Raw genomic sequence first — 24,017 nt, forward strand, 5'->3', positions numbered from 1 at the left:
TACCATACTTCGCTATAGGTCAGTTTCGAATAAAAATCAACTCAGCAGATATATTTTATACATTGTTCTCTAATTACAAAAATAAAGAAAATATGTTATTAAAAAGTTTGTACCATATCGATAAAATCTGATTCTGCTTTATATAATTGGGTTCAGTTAAATGTCTGTTTCTGATTGTGGTTTGTAACAATTATGTTAACGTATAATTTGAGTGTAACAATAGATCGGCCATGCTGACAATTAGTAGGTAATCATCTACATAGAGGCTTTGTCATTTGAACACTTGTATCTGATAAAGATATGGGATATTGTAAACGATCATATTGTAATTTGTTTTAAATGTATTGTACTGTGTCATGTTAAATAACAATAGCACAGCCCTAGCTGAACTTTATACACATAACTCCCGACGGTGTTTGTCACAAATGTTTGTTTAACATATGTTACTGTTATGAAACAGCATTTCTGTGTAATAATCAATTTCCTGTGTATTGTTTAATTTGATGTTCGTGATGAATGGTACGCCATAATTGAAAGGAGGCGATCTTTAACAAGACCGAGCCCATTTGTCACTTGGAGTAATTTTTGTGTGATTTCCTCGTCAACGGATTCTGTTTCCTGGATGGATTTACCTGGATATGTCACAAATTTGACAGATGAACAAGTGTTGAGGAGAGTTGTCAAGTGTATATATATATATATATATATATATCTACAAATATGTAGAGGTTGCTGTAGGACCATGCAGACCGTAGTATGATGTCATTGATATTTGTAGACCTGTACGAACCTCTGGAATTCGCATAGAGACCTGTAGGCAAGGTGCATGGACAGATATGTGATCATAATATCATACCTGTATATATCTCACCTGTTTCTCAGTTATAATAGCGTTATAAATTAGTACATCATGGTTAAACACACAGACGGGGGATATTTAAATACTCTGATATGCTTAACCAAGCAGATAATAATGAATTGAATGAAAACTTTCTCTTAAGTGACTTCTGTCTGGAATGTGCCTGTTACACAGCGAAAGCATGGAGGTGTCGGCTGTCATATCTGAGATTTACCTTAATGTTTTGTAGGCTGTTGAACTGTTCACTCAGGATTGCCTCATGTACATTTATATACTTACGTTTTCAAGTGTCGGTTAACAGATAGATAATATACCTGTGGGTTCGTCCACTGTCGGGGTGACAGACAACGGCATGATTTACCTACACAGGTATAAAGTGTCACCAGGCTCGATAGCTCCTCTTCTCCCAGGAATGAGTTAAAAATGGAAAGTGTCTGATGGGAATTGATACAATAGTGTTTTTTTACTTTCGTTTATTGCTTGGATTAAGAGAAAACCACTTAAATGTTCTTTGCCGTATTCTCTGCTCCTGAACTTCAGGAACAGGTAAGTCTCGGTGTCTAAGTCTGACTGATGTAATTTCGTTAGTAGAGCTAAGACCAGCCAGGTCAATATATCTTCTAACAGAAAAATTTCAGTGCTTAAAATGTTGTTTGATATTTATTTTGTAATTGCATGATACTTCCACATTTCTTTGATATATCCTGTTGTATTATATATATTAGGTTGATTCAGTATTTATATATTCTCCTGACCTGACAGGCTGGTAGATCCGTTCATCATTCCTGGATTGAAATCTTGACAATTTTATGTTGACTTGCATGTCACAAAACAGAGTGCATATCACCCTGCAATTTATGTCTCTCTCCATGTCGTAAACTTTTGTGTCGAATGCAAAGAAAAATAGGAAAGTAAATACTAACTCAATACCTCATAGTGAATATTTACTGACATTTTCAATTACAGACATGTTGAATACTTAATTGACAAAGGGAATACTATTGAATACACAGTAATATAAGTGTCTATATATACATGTGCTAATGAAACATTTTGACGATGAAATTATTCTCATTAAATTTGAGCGTGAGAATTTTTTTTTTTAATTCAATACTTTAATATAGCTTTGTTGTATGTCCACAACAGTGATATGTTTATTTCACTGTCAACAAACTTGGACGTGAATACAGAAGAGTATTTCAATTACGCTCATGTACCGGTTTTCCCCTCGGGTAGAATTTGGTAGGACCTTGGTCCAGGGTCATTGAAGCGGAACAGTGACAGCCACTGAAGGACATTATAAGGTGACTTTGACTACAATGTGTACCTACCTGTTTATGTACTCAGGGGTGACTTCAGGTGCAATTTCATGGTGACATTCTTTGGGAGAAATTATTTCTCATGGCATATATATCTTTCAATCAAAAAAAGAAGAAAAACAGTAAAATTGTTAAAATAGCAAACATTTTTTATTATAATAACTGACAACAGCTTTTACATAGAGTTTAACATGGTTGATGATGATTTCATTAATGAGGATGAATAATACTTCAATCCTAGCTGTCATATTTTTATTTAATGTTTGGAATTTGGAATTTTTGGCTATCACATTTATCTTGGAAGTGTTTTTAGTTCCAAAGCATATAATATAATGTAAATGAGGACTTTTTTTCATGATCTCAAAATAATATGATATGAAAATGGAATTAATTCAAATGTATCGTTACAAGAACAACTACTGGGTATCTGAAAGTGTAGGTTTAGCTTTAGAATTTTTTTATTTTTTTTTTTTCTGTAATTAGAGTAGGGTTTACACCCATGTCTCAGATATTTTATTTTAAAAAAATCACACATTTAAGTCACAGGTGTGTAAAATTTTCTCATCTTGGACAGATAAGAAAACATAACACACCTGTAACTCATTTGAATAATATTTCGTAGCATTACATTACCAGGTAAATGGGATTCCAACAGGTTCGTGATTTTTAACAGAACTGTGGCCCAGTTTTTTTTGTCTTCTTACGTTTTATTTCTGTCTGAAGTATTTTATAGTTATACCATAACCCATGGTGGCTAAGTCATTAATGAGTGAATCTATAAAGCAAAGTGAAAATAGACTTGCAATTTAAATTTATCATTTGAAAAAATTAAAAAAAACATGCCTGATTTTAACATTTATGTATGTATTTTCATTGTTTTGCTGACTAAGCATTCCATGATAATGTACTTTCTTCATTTACCTAGGTTAGAAAGTATTTAAGTTGTTAAATAAATCATTGATCTCTGAATTCCTTGGACGCTGTTGGGTCAGTGTTGACGGGAGGGGGACATAGTTTGGAATCTTGATAAGGTGTTCAACCTTAGAATGTAGCACCAAGGTAAAGTACAGGCAATTTAAAGATTTTAGCTCACCTGCTGAAAGGCGCAGGATACTTATAATAGAGCAGCATCCTGGAATGAAGTGCTGCAAAGTTTATTCAAATGAATGACCTTGACATACTTTCAAGGTCACAGGAGCCAAATATGCAAAAATCTTAAACCAACTTCTCAATGATCAAAGGCTCAGAGACCTGATATTGGGTGTGTAGCATGCTGGGATAAAGGGCGACCAAGTTTGTTCAAATGAATGACCTTGACCTATATCTAAGGTCATGGGTCAAATATGCTAATTATAAGATTTTTAAATTATTTTATCTCAATATTGGGCGGCCATTAATATGTTGGCATGAATGGCTACAAACTTTATTTTAATGAATAAATCTAACCTACTCTTATATTTGAATAAAATGGCTATTAGCTCAGCATCTGCATGCATGACTTTGGCTATTAGCTCAGCATCTGCATGCATGACTTAGATCAGCTTCAAAATTGCATTAGAAGCAGGTGAGCAATACAGGCCCATTGGGTCTCTTGAATAACATACAATGATGCATGTACATGTATGATCTGACTATATTGTAGAAAGGGCATAAAACTTCTTATGCCTGTATCACAGTAAGTCAGTCTGCATGCATGATAAACTATGTTCTCAGAGGTCAAAGGTAAGAAATCCCTCCAGTGCATGTAAATATATTGATCAACATGAAAATGAATCCAAATCAAAATTACAATTAACTTCATTTAACTTTTCTTTTTGTAACAAATATCAGCTTAAGTTAAAGGTTATACAAACCTTTGTGACTGGTTGGTATATCTAAAGATGCTCAGTTGTGAGACCTGTACCTGTTTAATCTGACACCCTGTGTAGTGTACACTATCAGTAAACAGGGTGGGGATTAGAACTTTGTAACCACAGCTAATCGTTGGGTATCCAGAAGGTCTATTTACTTTGTTTTCTCTGAGGCAGCTGGATACCAGAATAGTCCTGTCATTATCAGATAGTCAGAGCTGATAATCTCCATCATATCTGTCAAATCAAAGCCATCCTATTTAGTAAACAAAAAATGTGATAATTCACAAGGGTGTGTATACTGTACACAAAACAAGTAGCATGTAATTATTTTTTTTTCCTTTTTATCTGGAAAAGTTATTAGCAATATACATTCATTTGATAAAAGTTCAATTATCTTTAACTGAAGCTGATGCAGGACATCATATTAATGATGGGTGTGACTCTGACTTAGGGGTGTGGGTACTCATCTAGAAAATAGAGGAATAGCATTTACATCCTTCTTCTGTTGGAAGTTAAAGTGTTTGTCTTGATTTGCTCTGGGGCATCCTTAGCGGGAGGGGAACCAATTTCATAATAATGGGGTCTGGGGCATCAAGCTGAACGTTTATATTGATTCCTCTCTTAGATTGATTAAGGAGACTCAATATTATATAAACATAGGGGCTTGGGTTTCAATTGGGGTAGCAGGGAATGGTCCAAAATAGGAATCTGAGATAAACTGAAAGTTTTAATTCTTGTCTTTTTTTTTTTTTATTCTGATCAGATCATTTGGGCTGGAGCGTTTATACATATTTGGTGGAGGAGACTTTAAACTAAAAAATGTTGCTTCAACAGAGACTCTGACTCCCCAAGGATTGTTGTATTTTTCTGCCTCATCAAAATTTGAAAATTATTGAAAAGCTAGTAGTCACAGTGACCATTTTATGGTATGATTATACAATCATGGTTTCACAAAAAATATCTATTCTAAACTTCATCTTCAGATTCACCAGTGAAATTACAATAGTATGTGGCATGTTATAGGTGGTCATACAGGTCTAGTGGGCCTCTTGTTTCTTCTTCTGGCTCTCTTGCTAGCCAGTAACACAAGAGAACAAGTCTTACTTTAACAACCAAGTACGGTAAATTGTCAAAAATTGTAATTGTATTAATTCAGAATTAATCAGCAAGGCAGAATTTAAACTTGATATGTTTTAAGCATCTGTCAGTTTGTCGGGACCCAGATATTTCAATGTTCAGTGATATACATATGCAACAGGAGAGGAGAAAATGTAGCGGCCAGACTGGGGTTCGAACCCGGACCTCCGAATACTAGCCGGTTGCTCTACCAATTGAGCTACGTGGTCACCAATGATCCACCCAGTCCAGTCCCGCTACACACCTCCCTCCTTTTCCCCCCAAGTCTTCGTCCTCGAAGACACACAAGTCTCTTATACCACCACTGTGGGTATTTTAGCTGGGCGTCAAATTTTAACAGGAGAGGAGAAAGTGTAGTAGCCAGACCGGGGTTTGAACCCGGACCGTCCGAACTCTAGACGGACACTCTACCACTGAGCTACCTGGTTGCTGATGATCAACCCAGTCCAGTCCCGCAACACATATGTATAGCTTGATATACATATATGTATAGAGACTTTCTCATGATTAAGGTCAATAACATATCTTAAATCTACTGTATCACCCCCGTGTAGTGTTTTGTTGGCGAGAAGTGCCCAGGTCTTAAAATTCCTAAGTTAACAGATTTATCAAATATATAAAATATGGTTCAATGACAGACTTGAATCTGTAATTGTGAAGATGAAATTTTTATCTTCAGATATCTTAGGTACATATAGAAATTAATATCATATCAGATAATCTTAACTGTGAAATATTCATCACATGCATTCATTGAGAATTTTGTTGAAAGAATTTTAAAAACTGGTGCAGATATGACATGACTGAACCAAATGCCTGTGTGATTTTTACACTTGAGTAGCAGTGCATTTATGATACGTTTTATAAAGAAAAGTCTAACAGCTCGTGTAAATTACTGTACAATTACACTATAACTACCTAGATAATTCCATTCCAAGGTGACGGTAAAAGGATGTGGGTTTTTAAAGAGATCCTATTTATGGACGACATATTGGATCTGGACAGAAACAAGAGGATTATACAGAACATCAAGGTCATTTCTATGATGTTTAGCACTTTAAAGAAACTGTATAGAGGGCGCGTGTCTATAAAGGGTTCCAGTCTTAAACTTCTGTAAAAGATTCATTCATAATGTCAGGGCCAAAGGAAATGGTTTTCATGCAAAAAACTGTTCTACCAAATGTACATACACTATTCTTATTTCAAGCATGTAAGTGATCATGATATGTGAAGAATTTAAGAGAAATGCATGCTAAAATTTAACTTGTGTGATCCTGACATTTATGTTTCCAATTCTCCTTAGGGTGTATTTAATTGTGATTTGACATTTAGAGGTGTTGTTATAGGGAATGTGTCGATAATTTGTAATCTTTTTCAAGTTCCCTTTTATCTTATCAGATTCCTACCTGAAGTACATGTACACTTTTCTAATTGAACATCAGAAAGTGTATGTTGTCCTTTGACCCTTAGACAAAACCGTGTAAGCTACACATAATTGAAAAAAAGTCAGGTCACAGACACATTGTGTACTTTAGAAGGGTCCAATACCTATTTGTCATTATTGAAAAATGTCAGTCAAATTGCTAATTAAAAAAAAATTTATGTTTTTTTTTTTTTTATTGTAAATCTAATTTTTCATGAGGCTATACTTGCAAAAACTTAATATATGCATGGACAATGCTAAACACCATATTTGTGTCTCAAATACTTCTACTTTAAATGAACTCTTGTATTACCTCACATTCTCTAAATTATTTTATGGTGATACCAAGTCACCAGCAATATGGAGTTCGGGGAGGAGGGTGGAAGTCAATTAAGTTATGGTAAGTATTACCTGATGGGTTTTATAATAGGACCAAACCTTCTCAGCTCTATATAAGGCACAATAAAGAGTTACTCTGTCAGAACACTATACATGCATGGTTGCCATAAAGGGAAGATGATGTTATGTAATATGAGATAGTTTGAGGGATGGTAGCTATATAGGGGACCATTTGAATTTTTTTTTTTTTTTTGATTACTTAGATGGGTACTGGTATTGAAACACATACTTTACATTATGGTAATGTAATGATGAAAAGAAAATATCATTTATGTTAATGAATATTTCATAATAAATACCCAATGTGTCCCTTTTTGTTTATCCTAAAACTTGTTTTGATTAAAAGTGAATTTTCATCTGTTTGTAATAAGGAAAAAGCTTTTAGATTTGATAACATATGCCAATTATTGTTGAAAGTTAAAATTCAAATTCATGCATGAATTTGCACTTGATATTTATGAGGGCAATACTGGCTTCATTTCAACACTCATCAAAAGAAATTATGTAAACAGCGATAACTAGAACTGGACAGACAGACAGAGACAGAGACAGACAGAGAGGGTATGAAAACAAAAGTATTTAATGTTGCATCTGTTCACACCTTTCCATACCGACAATTGACTAATTTATCTGGTTTGTAAAGCCATGTTTGTGTCTGTTGAGAAGTTGACTGAAAATCTCAACATATTTCAGATACTGTAAACGTGGTCATTTTCGTGGGTGGTTAATTTCGCGATTTCGATACGTAAACTATATGCGTGGGGGTAATTTTCGTGATCGACCCGACCTTCGTTTGTAGTTCGAGTATACTCAAATTAATATCAAAATAATACATGCGGGGGAAATTTCGCAATCAAAAGGGATCCGCGTAATTAGCATTAATTCCCCCCCTTGCGTAAATTTCCACTGTTTACAGAAGTATAAGTGTTAGATATATATGACTGACTTACTGTGGACTATATCTCGTGACTACCATTATTACTAATTGTCCTATCCTAGGGAAGATCTTCAGTTTGAATATCTGCTCTTTAAATGTATACTGGAAAGAAATTTGAAATTGTATAAGGGAAATGTTTTTGTTTGAGATTTAAGTTTGAAATGAAATTTTAAATCCGCAAATGAATTTTACAATTTTGCTTCAGGGATTTGACCAACAATAGTCAAAACTAGGGTTTAGTCCTAACCCCAAAATTAGCTGGTATTATAGATTAGGTTTTTAGCAGGAAGTGAGATTCTGTTGAGGTTATCGACAGGTAGAATAGAAAGAGGTCTTATTTACCCAAGGTAAAAGAAATATACCTGGTGATATTTTTGAAAACAATATATTACATTGTACCTGTAAACTCACTATATGTACATTGTACCAGGAACTAAAAAGTAAAGGTACTTCCTGGGTTGTATCCATTCTTGTTGATTGTTGCATGAACATCTTAACATTTTGCTTTAAGTACAGCTTGGGGTGGGAATGAATGTGAAAATTTTTAGCTCGCCCGTCCCGCAGAGCTTATGACCTTATGTCATGGCTCAGCATCTGGCAGTTTGTTTTTTTTCTAAAAATCTGCTACTAGTCATGAACAACTTGGTCAGAAGCATCCTTGGGCAAAGGGTAATCTATTTTGTATAAATCTTTCTTCTATCGGAATGCCATGATTCTGCCCCAATTTGGTGTGGAGCATAATTGGACAAAGGAAATTTAATATGGTATAAATGTCAGCTCTAGATCTCCTGGGCCAGAAGGGTGGACCCAGTAAGGGAAATAGAGGTAAATTATTTGAATTGTTGCTTTTTCTGAACACCTGAATGGATTTTGATGAAATTTTGTCTTGAGCATTATTTGGCAAAGAAGATCCAGTGTTGTGTAAATGATGGGTCACTATCCTAGTGTTGCTCCCCTGGGGCTGGTGAGAGCTAGGGACCAAATATGGGAGATATAGAAAAGTCTTCTTCTTTTGACAGGATTTGGGAAATACACCTCAAAAAGTAAGAAAATATTGCAATATAACTTGAATAGATTAATAAAATATCCAGGTGAGCAATGCAGGCCCTCTGGTCCTCTTGTTGCAACATGTGTCTGTTATCCTGTATAATTACTCTCTAATATGGTTAAACTGCCGCCATTTGTCCATAGGAACCTTTTTATACTGCCGCCATTTGCCCAGTAGAACTTTGTTATACTGCTACCATTCATCTAGTAGAATTTTTGTTATACTGTCACCATTTGTCCAGTAAAACCTTGTTATACTGCCACCATTTGTACAGTAAAAACCTTGATATACTGCCACCTTTATACAGTAAAACCTTGTTATACTGCCATCACAGTAAAACCTTGTTATACTGCCGCCATTTGTACAGTAAAACCTTGTTATACTGCCGCCATTTGTACAGTAAAACCTTGTTATACTGCCACCATTTGTCCAGTAAAACCTTGTTATACAGCCACCATTTGTCCAGTAAAACCTGGTTATACTGCCACCATTTGTCCAGTAAAACCTTGATATACTGCCACCTTTATACAGTAAAACCTTGATATACTGCCACCTTTATACAGTAAAACCTTGTTATACTGCCATCATTATACAGTAAAACCTTGTTATACTGTCACCATTGTACAGTAAAACCTTGTTATACTGTCACCATTATACAGTAAAACCTCTTGTTATACTCCAACAATTATACAGTAAAACCTTGTTATACTGCCACCATTTATACAGTAAAAGTTTGTTATACTGCCACCATTTGTACAGTAAAAACCTTGATATACTGCCACCTTTATACAGTAAAACCTTGTTATACTGTCACCATTATACAGTAAAACCTTGTTATACTGTCACCATTATACAGTAAAACCTTGTTATACTGCCACCTTTATACAGTAAAACCTTGTTATACTGTCACCATTATACAATAAACTTTGTTATGTAAGACTATATAAGGGTTTGTTGGAAGGAGACATAAAATGGAAGAGAACCTTCAATACTGTAGGTATATCTTATGTAACTGTACCTGGGTTTCTTTGTACCAAGTGACAGGAAATCTTACCCTCAATGTACTCTCATTTCCGGACACAATGTGCCTATCCCATCAGGACAATTGTTATCTCTTTAACAGTTATGAATGGCATATGAAACTTGTGGTAATATTTAATGAGGACAAAAATTGTAATGTGATTCAATGTGGAGACCTTGATGCCAGTAAAATAATTATAATGTCTGTATTATGCAATCACGTGCTTTATCTATGAATTATACAATGTGTATTTTATCATATTTCTGGTATGTGTTTTACAAGCCTTGACATTAATGGGGCGTTATGAGTTGTTGTCCCAAGATTAAGAACCTCTTAAGTGAGGAAACTTTTTTCTTGTAGGAGATAAATAGAATCTTACATGGGTCGGTTCGATGGATATTTAAACCCTTGTGTGTAAGAGTTAGCCAGCACTCTAACTGTTTGGTTATTTTAGTCATATATTTAAAAAAAAAAAAAAAAAAAAATTGTAAGTTGATATTAAACCTATTCATCAATGTACCATCATCAATTCTCCATGAAATGTGTTTCAAAATTGATGACATTATCAATTTATGACATAGTTATGCTTTAAAAATGATGATGCGCTGTGCTACTATGAAGAAAGTCTTAGTATATGTATGACTGTACATGCCAGCTGGCTTTCCTTACCCCTTGGGAGATCTGATCCCCAGCAACCAAGTGGTTCATGTTGTGCAACCTTGTTAGTCTGGACACTTTGGTTTGTGTGTACAGTAGAACCTTGTTAGTCTGGACACTTTGGTTTGTGTGTACAGTAGAACCTTGTTAGTCTGGACACTTTGGTTTGTGTGTACAGTAGAACCTTGTTAGTCAGGACACTTTGGTTTGTGTGTACAGTAGAACCTTGTTAGTCTGGACACTTTGGTTTGTGTGTACAGTAGAACCTTGTTAGTCTGGACACTTTGGTTTGTGTGTACAGTAGAACCTTGTTAGTCTGGACACTTTGGTTTGTGTGTACAGTAGAACCTTGTTAGTCTGGACCTTTGGTTTGTGTGTACAGTAGAACCTTGTTAGTCTGGACACTTTGGTTGTGTGTACAGTAGAACCTTGTTAGTCTGGACACTTTGGTTTGTGTGTACAGTAGAACCTTGTTAGTCAGGACACTTTGGTTTGTGTGTACAGTAGAACCTTGTTAGTCAGGACACTTTGGTTTGTGTGTACAGTAGAACCTTGTTAGTCTGGACACTTTGGTTTGTGTGTACAGTAGAACCTTGTTAGTCTGGACACTTTGGTTGTGTGTACAGTAGAACCTTGTTAGTCTGGACACTTTGGTTTGTGTGTACAGTAGAACCTTGTTAGTCTGGACACTTTGGTTTGTGTGTACAGTAGAACCTTGTTAGTCTGGACACTTTGGTTTGTGTGTACAGTAGAACCTTGTTAGTCTGGACACTTTGGTTGTGTGTACAGTAGAACCTTGTTAGTCTGGACACTTTGGTTTGTGTGTACAGTAGAACCTTGTTAGTCTGGACACTTTGGTTTGTGTGTACAGTAGAACCTTGTTAGTCTGGACACTTTGGTTTGTGTGTACAGTAGAACCTTGTTAGTCTGGACACTTTGGTTTGTGTGTACAGTAGAACCTTGTTAGTCTGGACACTTTGGTTGTGTGTACAGTAGAACCTTGTTAGTCTGGACACTTTGGTTGTGTGTACAGTAGAACCTTGTTAGTCTGGACACTTTGGTTTATGTGTACAGTAGAACCTTGTTAGTCAGGACAATTTGGTTTATGTGTACAGTAGAACCTTGTTAGTCAAGACACTTTGGTTTATGTGTACAGTAGAACCTTGTTAGTCTGGACACTGGTTTGTGTGTACAGTAGATAGAACCTTGTTAATCTGGACACTTTGGTTTGTGTGTACAGTAGAACCTTGTTAGTCAGGACACTTTGGTTTGTGTGTACAGTAGAACCTTGTTAGTCACGACACTTTGGTTGGTGTGTACAGTAGAACCTTGTTAGTCAGGACACTTTGGTTTATGTGTACAGTAGAACCTTGTTAGTCTGGACACTTTGGTTTGTGTGTACAGTAGAACCTTGTTTGTCTGAACACTGGTTTATGTATACAGTAGAACCTTGTTAGTCTGGACACTTTGGTGTGTGTGTACAGTAGAACCTTGTTAGTCTGGACACTTTGGTGTGTGTGTACAGTAGAACCTTGTTAGTCACGACACTTTGGTTTATGTATACAGTAGAACCTTGTTAGTCTGGACACTTTGGTTTATGTATACAGTAGAACCTTGTTAGTCTGGACACTTTGGTTTATGTGTACAGTAGAACCTTGTTAGTCTGGACACTTTGGTTTATGTATACAGTAGAACCTTGTTAGTCTGGACACTTTGGTTTATGTGTACAGTAGAACCTTGTTAGTCTGGACACTTTGGTTTGTGTGTACAGTAGAACCTTGTTAGTCTGGACACTTTGGTTTCTGTCCAGTAGAACCTTGTTAGTCTGGACACTTTGGTTTGTGTGTACAGTAGAATCTTGTTAGTCTGGACACTTTGGCTTGTGTGTACAGTAGAACCTTGTTAGTCTGGACACTTTGGTTTGTGTGTACAGTAGAACCTTGTTTGTCTGGACACTTTGGTTTGTGTGTACAGTAGAACCTTGTTAATCTGGACACTGGTTTGTGTGTACAGTAGAACCTTGTTAGTCAGGACACTTTGGTTTGTGTGTACAGTAGAACCTTGTTAATCTGGACTCTTTGGTTTGTGTGTACAGTAGAACCTTGTTAGTCTGGACACTTTGGTTTGTGTGTACAGTAGAACCTTGTTAGTCTGGACACTTTGGTTTGTGTGTACAGTAGAACCTTGTTTGTCTGGACACTTTGGTTTGTGTGTACAGTAGAACCTTGTTAGTCTGGACACTTTGGTTTGTGTGTACAGTAGAACCTTGTTAGTCTGGACTCTTTGGTTTGTGTGTACAGTAGAACCTTGTTAGTCTGGACACTTTGGTTTGTGTGTACAGTAGAACCTTGTTTGTCTGGACACTTTGTGTGTTTAGTTATCATTATCTATGATGGTCCACCTGGCTGAGGAAGGAACCTGTAGTTATACAATAACTATGTGATGCCAACCGTCCATGATAGTCCACATAAATAATTGCGTGTGTGATGCCAGTCCATCCACAAATGGTCAACATGGCTAAGGAAATAACCCTGTAATTGTACAATAACTGTGTGTGTGATTCCACCTGTCCACAATGGTCCACACACAATAACTGTGTGTGTGATGCCACCCGTCCACAATGGTCCACATACAATAACTATGTGTGATGCCACCCGTCCACAATGGTCCACACACAATAACTGTGTGTGTGATGCCACCCGTCCACAATGGTCCACATACAATAACTATGTGTGATGCCACCCGTCCACATGTATTATGACTGGTGACTGTAGAGTTTACATATATACTTCTGTTATTGTATATAAGGGAGAGACAGATTTTGGCTGAAGGACAGAATTAGTACATGGTAGATATGTTCTGTCTACTGTTATATCGCGTTCCTTGTTTGTATACTAATACACTTGCCTGAGGGTACTGTCTATTTCTGATGCTAATGTAATACTGTCTAGCAGCTAGATTTACAGGTAAGGAAATAAATAATCGCTTGTGATCAGTTCATCAGGTGCTATGTATATGTAGGTGTTACCTTGCAAATCAAAACATTTTTATTTGTTTATTATACAAAAATCTGGAAATCACGATGTAATAATTGTTCACAAGTCAGAACTAAGGTTACTGAACGCCCTACCAAATCAGGATGTGGTTGTTCACAAGTCTGAACTAAGGTTACAGAACGCCCTACCAAATCAGGATGTGGTTGTTCACAAGTCTGAACTAAGGTTACAGAACACCCTACCAAATCAGGATGTGGTTGTTCACAAGTCTGAACTAATGTTACAGAACGCCTTACCACATCAGAACTATAGTTACAAACAAAACAATTGTTATGCCGGGGTTTTGTGTCACATTAAATGCTTTGATTTTTTTTTTTTTTTTTCTATGTTTTGAAAAAAAAACCTGTCAAACTCCATTGACCTTGTAAGGAGTCCTTGACTGGCTTCATCTGACTTTAATTAGCAGATTAGATTTCCCTTTAATTTTATTGGCAATATGGTGCTATGTTTGTTTCTCATGTTTTTTTCGTGGTTTTATACAGGGTCATTTAAGTGTACCGTGACAGGTATACTGCCAATACAATATTGATATTGATTTTTCATTGTAAAATGTTATAGCTCCAAAATTATTGACTCTTTGCCAAATAGCTAGACTTTAAAACTGCCACGATTCCTGATCCTAATTTATGGGGAATAACCAGTATCACTGGGGAGAATTGAGTGACAATGAAGCAATTTCCTTAACATGCGAACACTTTAAAATTCACTGATATACTATAGGTACATGATCGATAAGTATACCGCTGATAGACTCATGTATTGATCCAAAGAAAAAGTTTTCATCTACGTTTAATTGATTAAGTGAAAAAAGGAAAACCTCTTGTCCTTCTGTTAAACACTCCAGCAAAACAAAGTCACACTTAGTCAAATTAACACCTTGTATAAGAAACAGTTAAACCTAATGACTTTGTGATCTTTACCATTTGTTTATAATAAAATGAAATGAAAATGAAGTTTTTAACCAAAGGAGACCCAGACAGATTATTTTCTGCTTTAAAGCAGAATTCCGCTTTTTTGTAAAATTTCCATGTCCACTTCTGCCCCTTGTGACCCCGCTGGGGGAGGTTCTCCAGACCCCCCCCTTTCAACTTATTTTTGTCTTTCCTTATTTTTCATATGCAGTCATGTCTGGAGACTATATTTTAAGAAAAATGTAGAAAATGTGTTCCTTAACAGTATGTGGCCTTGAAATATCAAATTTTCTGCTCTAAGTGGTTGTTTTGGAAAACTACTTTGAGATGGCTGGATGAGGTAGATATTCTTTACTGATAAATGGTTGTTTAGGGAAAACTTTTACAAACTGACACTGACATTCCCTGTAGGAAGGACGTTTATACTGGAGGGAGGCAGTATACACCCTACAACTATAAAAACACTGCTAGATGGTGGTATTAGATTTCCTATAAAATAGTTAATAGCTCTTATCTTTGATTGGTTCCTGACTTTGTCGGCTCAGGGTGAATGACCACTACAATCTTCACCAGACCTAGGTTGTATCTGAAACATAGCAGCATCAGGATCTTGGAGGTCTAAAAGCTCATCATCCATTGACTTTCTGTTTTGTTGTGTCTCTGCCAGAATTTACAAGCACTGACTCTTTTATGTATCTCCATAATCTTCCACTATCAGACTGTGTACATGTCACTCACTTCCTGGGGTCGTTTAGTTCTTAGAGGTATGTTGGTAAGAGTTATCCCCCTTCCTGTATTTATGCTTGCTCCCATTGTAGTGCTGTAGACTTTTCAGTGCTGTAGCTGGTCAAACTTTTTATGATTTAAAAAAAATCTTATTGACACAACTGTTGTTTACTAAAACTTAGCAAGCTCCTTCTTCAGACCCAAATAAACTAATCAAATACTCATAGATGGACATATGTGTCAGGGTGCTTAATAAAAACATTTGATTTCCGTGCCCCAAATGTAAAGTTTGCCTCTTGTGAGGAGATAAGATATGGACATTTGCTTTAAGGAATTTTCACATCAAAAAAAAAAATCTGACAAACTTTTTATGAAATAAGATTAAAGAATATCATTTGAATATCTAGCATGAATAAAGCAATAAAAATTTTGTTTTATCTTTTTTTGAGAAATTTCATTTAAGAACCATGCAATAATCATAAAAAAACTAGATTATCTTAAAACAGATACCACACATGGACTAATGGAGTTCACCTGTTTTGTGAAAGATTATCTTTTCTTAAATGAATGTATGTTATGTAATTTTGTTATGTTCTGTGCTGACAGAGGAACATCAGCCCATCCTGATACTAGCCAGACAGACACTAGTGTAAACACACAGAAAACCCTGTATCAAGTCTGGCATCTGTACTGTGTCAAAGTTACACCTGTTAAATCATGTTTTCTGTAGGGGTTACCTCCCTTGTCTTCATTTATTGGGAATATTTTAGCCAATTTAAATTTCCATTTAAATTATCAATAATTACTTATCATAGGCCTAACTAAGATAATTATCTTTAAATAAATATATTAATAAATTCATTAACATTTAGGAAGATATAGAGCTTTTTCTTGACATTTGAGAATATTCTTAACATCAGAAATGCTTTTGTTGTTGGACTAGAAATGTTGGGATGTGTGATCAAACTTGATTGTATCACTAGCTTTGAGTAGACCTCACTGGTAGAATTGGCTTTGTTAACATTTTACTATAGTTTATATAAGAAAATCATTTTTTAGCATAATTATTTCATTTCCATTGGAATTAGGTAATAGATTTAAGTATGTGATAGCAATTCAAGATGTGCACATACTTAACCCTAGCTGACCCCCAGAGACTGCATGAGATGGACTAAGGGCCAAAATGGGTCAAATTTAATTGACCACTTTGTCTTTCTGTCTGTCAGTCCATCCACTCAGTTGGGTTTTTTTTTTGCGATTTTCTCAGCCATGCTTCAAGGTATGTCGTTGAAAGTTGGTATGTAACTTCAGTATGAGTAGCTACAGATCAAGTTCGAGTTTCAGGGTTTTGGGGTCAAGGTCACTATTACTATTTTCAGCGAGAGGTGGTAGGAGACATGTATTGCTTTAGTAATACCCAGCATGCTTGTTCTTCCGAATGACGTCCTTCATCTAAATTTCTCAAAACTTGTATGCAAATAGACCCTAGTTGTATGATGCATAAATCCAATATATATCATCCAATGGTTATACCAGGATCCCTCTGTGATTTTAATACATTTTTGTTTTTTATTTTTCAGATAATACTGAAAGTTCATGTAAATGACCTTGACCAACGATGTATTGAGGTTCCTGTGACCCCTGACACAACCTGCTCAGATGTCTTATCTCTGGCCCAGGAGCCCGGGGGTGGGGCTACCTACTGCCTGGTACAGACATGGAAAGGTCAAGGTAAGGAACATCTAGGATGAGGAGTTGGGTGGTGATATATTGGAGTCAGAAGTAGGAACTATATTTATAGGTGTTGTGCTTCAGCGTTATACCTATAACAGTCCTCAACCATCCCTGATTTTACCTCAGCTATGGTAACACCTGTAGCAGTCCTCAACCATCCCTGGTTTTACCTCAGCTATGGTAACACCTGTAGCAGTCCTCAACCATCCCTTGTTTTACCTTAGCTATGGTAACACCTATAACAGTCCTCAACCATCCCTTGTTTTACCTCAGCTATGATAACACCTATAACAGTCCTCAACCATCCCTGGTTTTACCTTAGCTATGGTAACACCTATATGAGTCCTCAACCATCCCTTGTTTTACCTTAGCTATGGTAACACCTGTAGCAGTCCTCAACCATCCCTGGTTTTACCTCAGCTATGGTAACACCTGTAGCAGTCCTCAACCATCCCTGGTTTTACCTCAGCTATCGTAACGCCTGTAACAGTCCTCAACCATCCCTGGTTTTACCTCAGCTATTGTAACACCTATAACAGTCCTCAACCATCCCTTGTTTTACCTCGGTTCTGAGTAACCTATAGCAGTCCTCAACCATCCCTGGTTTTACCTCAGCTATGGTAACACCTATAGGAGTCCTCAACCATCCCTGGTTTTACCTCAGCTATGGTAACACCTATAGGAGTCCTCAACCATCCCTGGTTTTACCTCAGCTATGGTAACACCTGAAGCAGTCCTCAACCATCCCTGGTTTTACCTTAGCTATTGTAACACCTGTAACAGTCCTCAACCATCCCTGGTTTTACCTCAGCTATGGTAACACCTATAGCAGTCCTCAACCATCCCTGGTTTTACCTCAGCTATGGTAACACCTATAACAGTCCTCAGCCATCCCTTGTTTTACCTCGGTTATGAGTAACCTATAGCAGTCCTCAACCATCCCTGGTTTTACCTCAGCTATGGTAACACCTATAACAGTCCTCAACCATCCCTGGTTTTACCTCGGTTATGGTAACACCTATAACAGTCCTCAACCATCCCTGGTTTTACCTCAGCTATGGTAACACCTATAACAGTCCTCAACCATCCCTTGTTTTACCTCGGTTATGGTAACACCTGTAACAGTCTTCAACCGTCCCTGGTTTTACCTCAGCTATGGTAACACCTATAACAGTCCTCAACCATCCCTGGTTTTACCTCAGCTATGGTAACACCTGTAACAGTCCTCAACCATCCCTGGTTTTACCTCAGCTATGGTAACACCTATATGAGTCCTCAAGCATCCCTTGTTTTACCTTAGCTATGGTAACACCTGTAGCAGTCCTCAACCATCCCTGGTTTTACCTCAGCTATTGTAACACCTATAGCAGTCCTCAACCATCCCTGGTTTTACCTCAGCTATGGTAACACCTATAACAGTCCTCAACCATCCCTGGTTTTACCTTTGCTATGGTAACACCTATATGAGTCCTCAACCATCCCTGGTTTTACCTTAGCTATGGTAACACCTGTAACAGTCCTCAACCATCCCTTGTTTTACCTCAGCTATGGTAACACCTGTAGCAGTCCTCAACCATCCCTGGTTTTACCTCAGCTATGGTAACACCTGTAACAGTCCTCAACCATCCCTGGTTTTACCTCAGCTGTGGTAACACCTATAACAGTCCTCAACCATCCCTGGTTTTACCTCAGCTATGGTAACACCTGTAACAGTCCTCAACCTCAGCTATTGTAACACCTATAACAGTCCTCAACCATCCCTTGTTTTACCTCGGTTATGAGTAACTATAACAGTCCTCAACCATCCCTGGTTTTACCTCGGTTATGAGTAACCTATAACAGTCCTCAACCTTCCCTGGTTTTACCTCAGCTATGGTAACACCTGTAACAGTCCTCAACCATCCCTGGTTTTACCTCAGCTATGGTAACACCTATAACAGTCCTCAACCATCCCTGGTTTTACCTCAGCTATCGTAACACCTGTAACAGTCCTCAACCATCCCTGGTTTTATGGTAACACCTATAACAGTCCTCAACCATCCCTGGTTTTACCTCGGTTATGAGTAACCTATAACAGTCCTCAACCATCCCTGGTTTTACCTCGGTTATGGTAACACCTATAGTAGCAGTCCTCAACCATCCCTGGTTTTACCTCAGCTGCCAACGTTTATCATGCAGTTTGTCCAATGTCCTAAATAGTTTTCCGATCGATCATGATTGTATTACCGGGTCTGTAATTAATTATACAGTATAATACCAGTATAACACAGGTACCCCTCCATACCAACATGTGGATCGATTGGAATAAGGAATGTTTATCTAGGGGGTTGGAATAAGGAATGTTTATCTAGGGAGTTGGAATAAGGCATGTTTATCTAGGGAGTTGGAATAAGGCAAATGTTTATCTAGGGAGTAAGAATAAGGCATGTTTATCTAGGGGGTAGAATAAGCCTAGCTGTTTATCAAGGAGATTAGAATAAGGCAAATGTTTATCTAGGGAGTAAGAATAAGGCATGTTTATCTAGGGGTAGAATAAGGCATGTTTATCTAGGGAGTTAGAATAAGGCCTGTTTATCTAGGGAGTAAGAATAAGGCATGTTTATCTAGGGGGTAGAATAAGGCATGTTTATCTAGAGAGTTGGAATAAGGCATGTTTATCTAGAAGGTTTGGAATAAGCCATGTTTATCTTGGGGTATTGTAATGAGGCATGTTTATCTGGGGGATTGGAATAAGGCGATTCGAATAAGGCATGTTTATCTTGGAGGATTGGAATAAGGCATGTTTATTCTGGGGGATTGGAATAGGGCATGTTTATCTAGGGAAGCTAGAGTCCACAGGTTTTTCATGACTGGTTTTTACAACTTTTGGAATAAAACAAGTGAAAGGCATAAATGCTTTACATCAGTATACTTGTAGTCAGTGAGGATTGTTGTGGAATGTCAACTGCCAAAATGTTTTATAAACAAGACTCTGTGTCATGTATTAATGGACAAATAATTTAGTTTGTGGAGTCAGGTCTTACTTCATGTGACTGGGTCTGTAAGTCTAATGAGAATATATTTTAAAGTTGATCATTATGTGACATAAATAGTTCTATTCTGTCATATCTCTGATCCACACTCCAGATTCAATTAATTCCTTAACTGAAATTATCTGAAAAGAATTAAACTGAAATTATCTGAAAAGAATCAATAGCTGTTTAGAGAAATCTTTTTAATCATAAAAACTTTGCCGTATATGTACCTTACTATAAAGACAGGAAATCCTACACCCCATGCACATAATTACATTATTCAAGGTCATGCCTGTAGATCAGCCATTGAATAAATTAGTCCTGTCAACTTAACACAGTGGTTAAGGTGACTCTGGCCCCTTTCCTTTCGGCTAATAAACATGTCCATCACTGTGGCATAAATTGAACCTTTGTATTGTTTTGAGTATATAATTATCTTTATCAAATTCTCAACAGGTTTTACTAAAATAGTAATCCACATCATTTATGAAAAGATTTTGCAGACTTCTATGGTGCATGCATCTTTAATAGTACCTTCTGAGACTGCCTGTGGAGATCATGGTTTTGTTCATCACTTATTTCTTTGATATCTACTCTAAGTCACTGTCTGAATCCCGCTATATAGTGATTGATTAAATTTAAGATAATCTTCTAATCCCCAATATCCTGGACTTTTCTCTAAAGAAACCTCTGCTTATATGATGACAAAATAAGGTAAAGTGTTGACTGTAAACTGCTGTATCACAAATGAGCTCCCAGGAAAAAAATAAAAGATTAATGCAAACTAATTTTAGTGGGGGACCACTCAAACCACAAAGCAAATTGGCAAAATTACAAGCATCCACCAAAACACCAAAAATAGCATAGACTTCTGCCCAGGTAAGCTGTACAATCTCTATGACCTTGGGCTAGCAAGAGGACACCAGGAGTGGTTAGCCGTAGTGATTTTGACATAATATTGTGAAAAAAACAATTGTTGTATGTTGTAGAGTTATAAATTCAAACTTCTGTTAAAATGACAACCTCGTCTGCTGTATAACTGTCTAATAATGGTATTTAGGCACATCACTTTTAAATCAGAAATAGAATTTTACATTTACATTCCTTGTTAAACTTGTGGAAACTTCATTTATTTTACAACAATTGCAAAACCAGTTATATATCAACTGATATTAATCATGCTTGTTGGCCCCTAACCTTTTCACGTCTGATCAAGGAATCGAACCCCGGCCCAGCCACCTAGGTGAAAGGAAAGTGTTACCACTGTCAACCAACCACCCTTGTTAGGACTTAAAAGTAGCTACACAACAGTGTCAAGATCACACTATAATGTGTCTTTGATGTTTTGTTATTTCAGAGCAAATACTGAAGGAGGATGAAAATATCTATGAGTTTCTCAAACAGTGGAATGATCAAGATGATGAAATAAAATTTGTCCTTCGTCGTGTTGTCCCTGGAGACTCCAGCGTGGGGGATACTTTGAAGGAGCAAGGAGCCAATGGTCAGTTTCTAATGTTTTCAAATTATTCTAACACGTTGGTCAAGCTGGTTACATTTTCATTGGGCTGGTTGTTGTTTCTAGTATCTACCTGTAAATAAGAATATATGTTACAATATTGAATAATTGATAGCTAATTAAATCATTTCCCAGCTTAAAGCCTTATAAACCCCTAGATTTGTACTTTTATCTTGTCATAATGAAATGGTTCGTCATAGCCATGGAACCAGAGGTGAAGGCTTGTCTTTATTGTAAACATGGTAGACAGACTGTAGATAAAAATTGAACTTTAAATTGAAGCACATTGAAATGAACATGGGGGTTCTTAATGTGGAAGGTTTAACCTTAGATTGTGAAGAAAATCCTTTTAACTCACATGGCATGACGTGCGTGCTAATGATAGAGTGAAGGATAGAGCCTCCATTGTTAGTCCATCTACACATCAACTTTTAGCTTCCTTTAGAAAACTATAAGATACTGAGCACTGAGATTTGACCAGGAGGTACATGAGGAAGACTTTCCTCATATTAATGACCTTGACGTATTTTCAAGGTCACAGGGGCCAAATAGTTTTTAAAAAATCATTTTCAAAGCTAGTTTTCAAAGTCTCGGGGTACAGAATGAATCTTTTTCAAATTTCATCTGTAGGTTCCATTTGGCCTATAGTTGTACTCTAACAAAAACGGCTGAAAGGCAATCATCTTTGATTTTTTTACCATAAGAGTTTGTTATTGCTATTTCTTGGATATCTCTGAAACTTGATGTTTGGGTTCCCCTAGCACAGTCCCTAGTTGTGCCCATTTAATTTATTTTCAAATCATTACTCCTATAATTTTACTATAAAATATTATTCCTGCTATAGCACTTTTGATTGGAATTTAACCTTAGACGACAGGAGGCCTTGAGGACAGGGCCAAAAGCAGGCAATTTGGCTATATTGCTATAAACACCTTCCTCTCTAGACCTGTGCACTAGATATCACTCATATTTTACTGAAAGCATCCCTAGGTGTTGGGAATTCAAAATTGTGGTGAAACTGACCCTCCAGAGGCTTGAGGGGTGGAGCCTAATCATATATTTATAAGTTCTTTAAAATCCTCCTCCTTCTGTTTTTGGTCTGAAGTATGCTTTGGTGAAATGGAACCCATTGTAAGTAAAGGATGAGGCTGGACACCCAGGGGTCTAAGGGTGGAGCCCAATAGTGGAAATATTGAAAATTCTTCAAAATCATTGTTTCAATAGCAGGATTCTGTCCAAATTCAGTCTGAACCATGCTTGGTTTAAGGGCAATTAATTCTGTATGAATGGATGATTTGAGGCCCCTGAAGGGTTGGGGCCAATAGGTTAAATGTCAAGGTTATTAGGCCAAAAGGTCAAGGTAAAATTTTGTATCTTTTCATTAAAGAATATGTTGTTGGTCAGAATTAAACAAAGAGTCAACTGACCAATGATAAAGGTCATTTGGGTCCAAAGGGAAGTGTTTTGCCATAATCACTGAAATACCCAGGTGAGCGATACAGGCCCTCTTGACCTCTTGTAACATTAGAAATGTATTACCTGTGCCAGACCATTAACAGTACAAATGTGTTGTTATTTATGTACGTCAATTTGGGTGTATAGTGTATATACATATTGAACAACAATGACATACAAAAATGTAGACTGTATTTAATTTTTTTAACTAGCAATTTGGCTTTTAATAACAAACTATTATTATTAGTGTTCACACAGGACAGAAAAGGCATAAAATACACATGTGCTTGTTATGTTGGGTGGGACAGCTGATGTTTAGACCAGAAAAATGCTTTTCAGTATTATACACTGTATATAGTAATATTTCAGGTAACGCAAGACTGAAAGTATGGGAAAGAAATGTTATCTACTGTAAAATCTTTAAGAGTATTATGTAAATCTAATCTGCAGTTAGGCATGCATACAAGCTGGATTGATATTACTTTCCATTGAGGAAGTTCAAATTTATCAACAAACTTAATTGTCACTGCATCAATTTCTGACTGCAAAACCTAGTCATTAGTACAAATTATATTTTACTTTGATCCAGGATTCTTAGTTGTTCCTGTCTCAGGGTTGTATTAAATTGAGATTTTTTCCGACTTTCTAGTGTATGACTTAATTAGGGGATTACTGTTGCACACAGTTTCAGGCATGATTTAGTAAATTGGACTTCCGTGTGAAACACCCTTTCCCCGTATTTTCCATCTATATATTTATTTTTTTCAGAACGTGGTATGTGGAGGGAACAAAAAAACATAGCATTATAAAGAAATTAAAATATTTGGCCTTTAACAAATTGCTTCATCAATTAAAAAAACACATTTAGCATTTCAGTTGTTGAAATTAAACTTCAATCTTTTTCTACTGAAATTTGTCAGCATTCCGTTATCCTCCATAGAAGAATCACTTT

The 24,017-nt window shown here is 36.6% G+C and overlaps 1 protein-coding gene across 1 annotated transcript in view; it reads left to right on the forward strand.

Moving 5' to 3' along the window:
• Positions 1–706: 706 nt before the first annotated feature.
• The window catches only part of LOC117324558 (apoptosis-stimulating of p53 protein 1-like), a 38,743-nt gene continuing 15,432 nt past the window's right edge, over positions 707–24,017 (forward strand). The window contains exons 1-3 of the mRNA XM_033880475.1: positions 707–1,405; positions 16,927–17,077; positions 21,452–21,595. Of these exons, the coding sequence (XP_033736366.1) occupies positions 1,364–1,405; positions 16,927–17,077; positions 21,452–21,595 (337 nt within the window). The 5' untranslated portion in view covers positions 707–1,363. The remainder of the gene's footprint in view (positions 1,406–16,926; positions 17,078–21,451; positions 21,596–24,017) is intronic.

Source organism: Pecten maximus, chromosome 3 (genome assembly GCF_902652985.1).
Source record: "Pecten maximus chromosome 3, xPecMax1.1, whole genome shotgun sequence".
Lineage (NCBI taxonomy): Eukaryota > Metazoa > Mollusca > Bivalvia > Pectinida > Pectinidae > Pecten > Pecten maximus.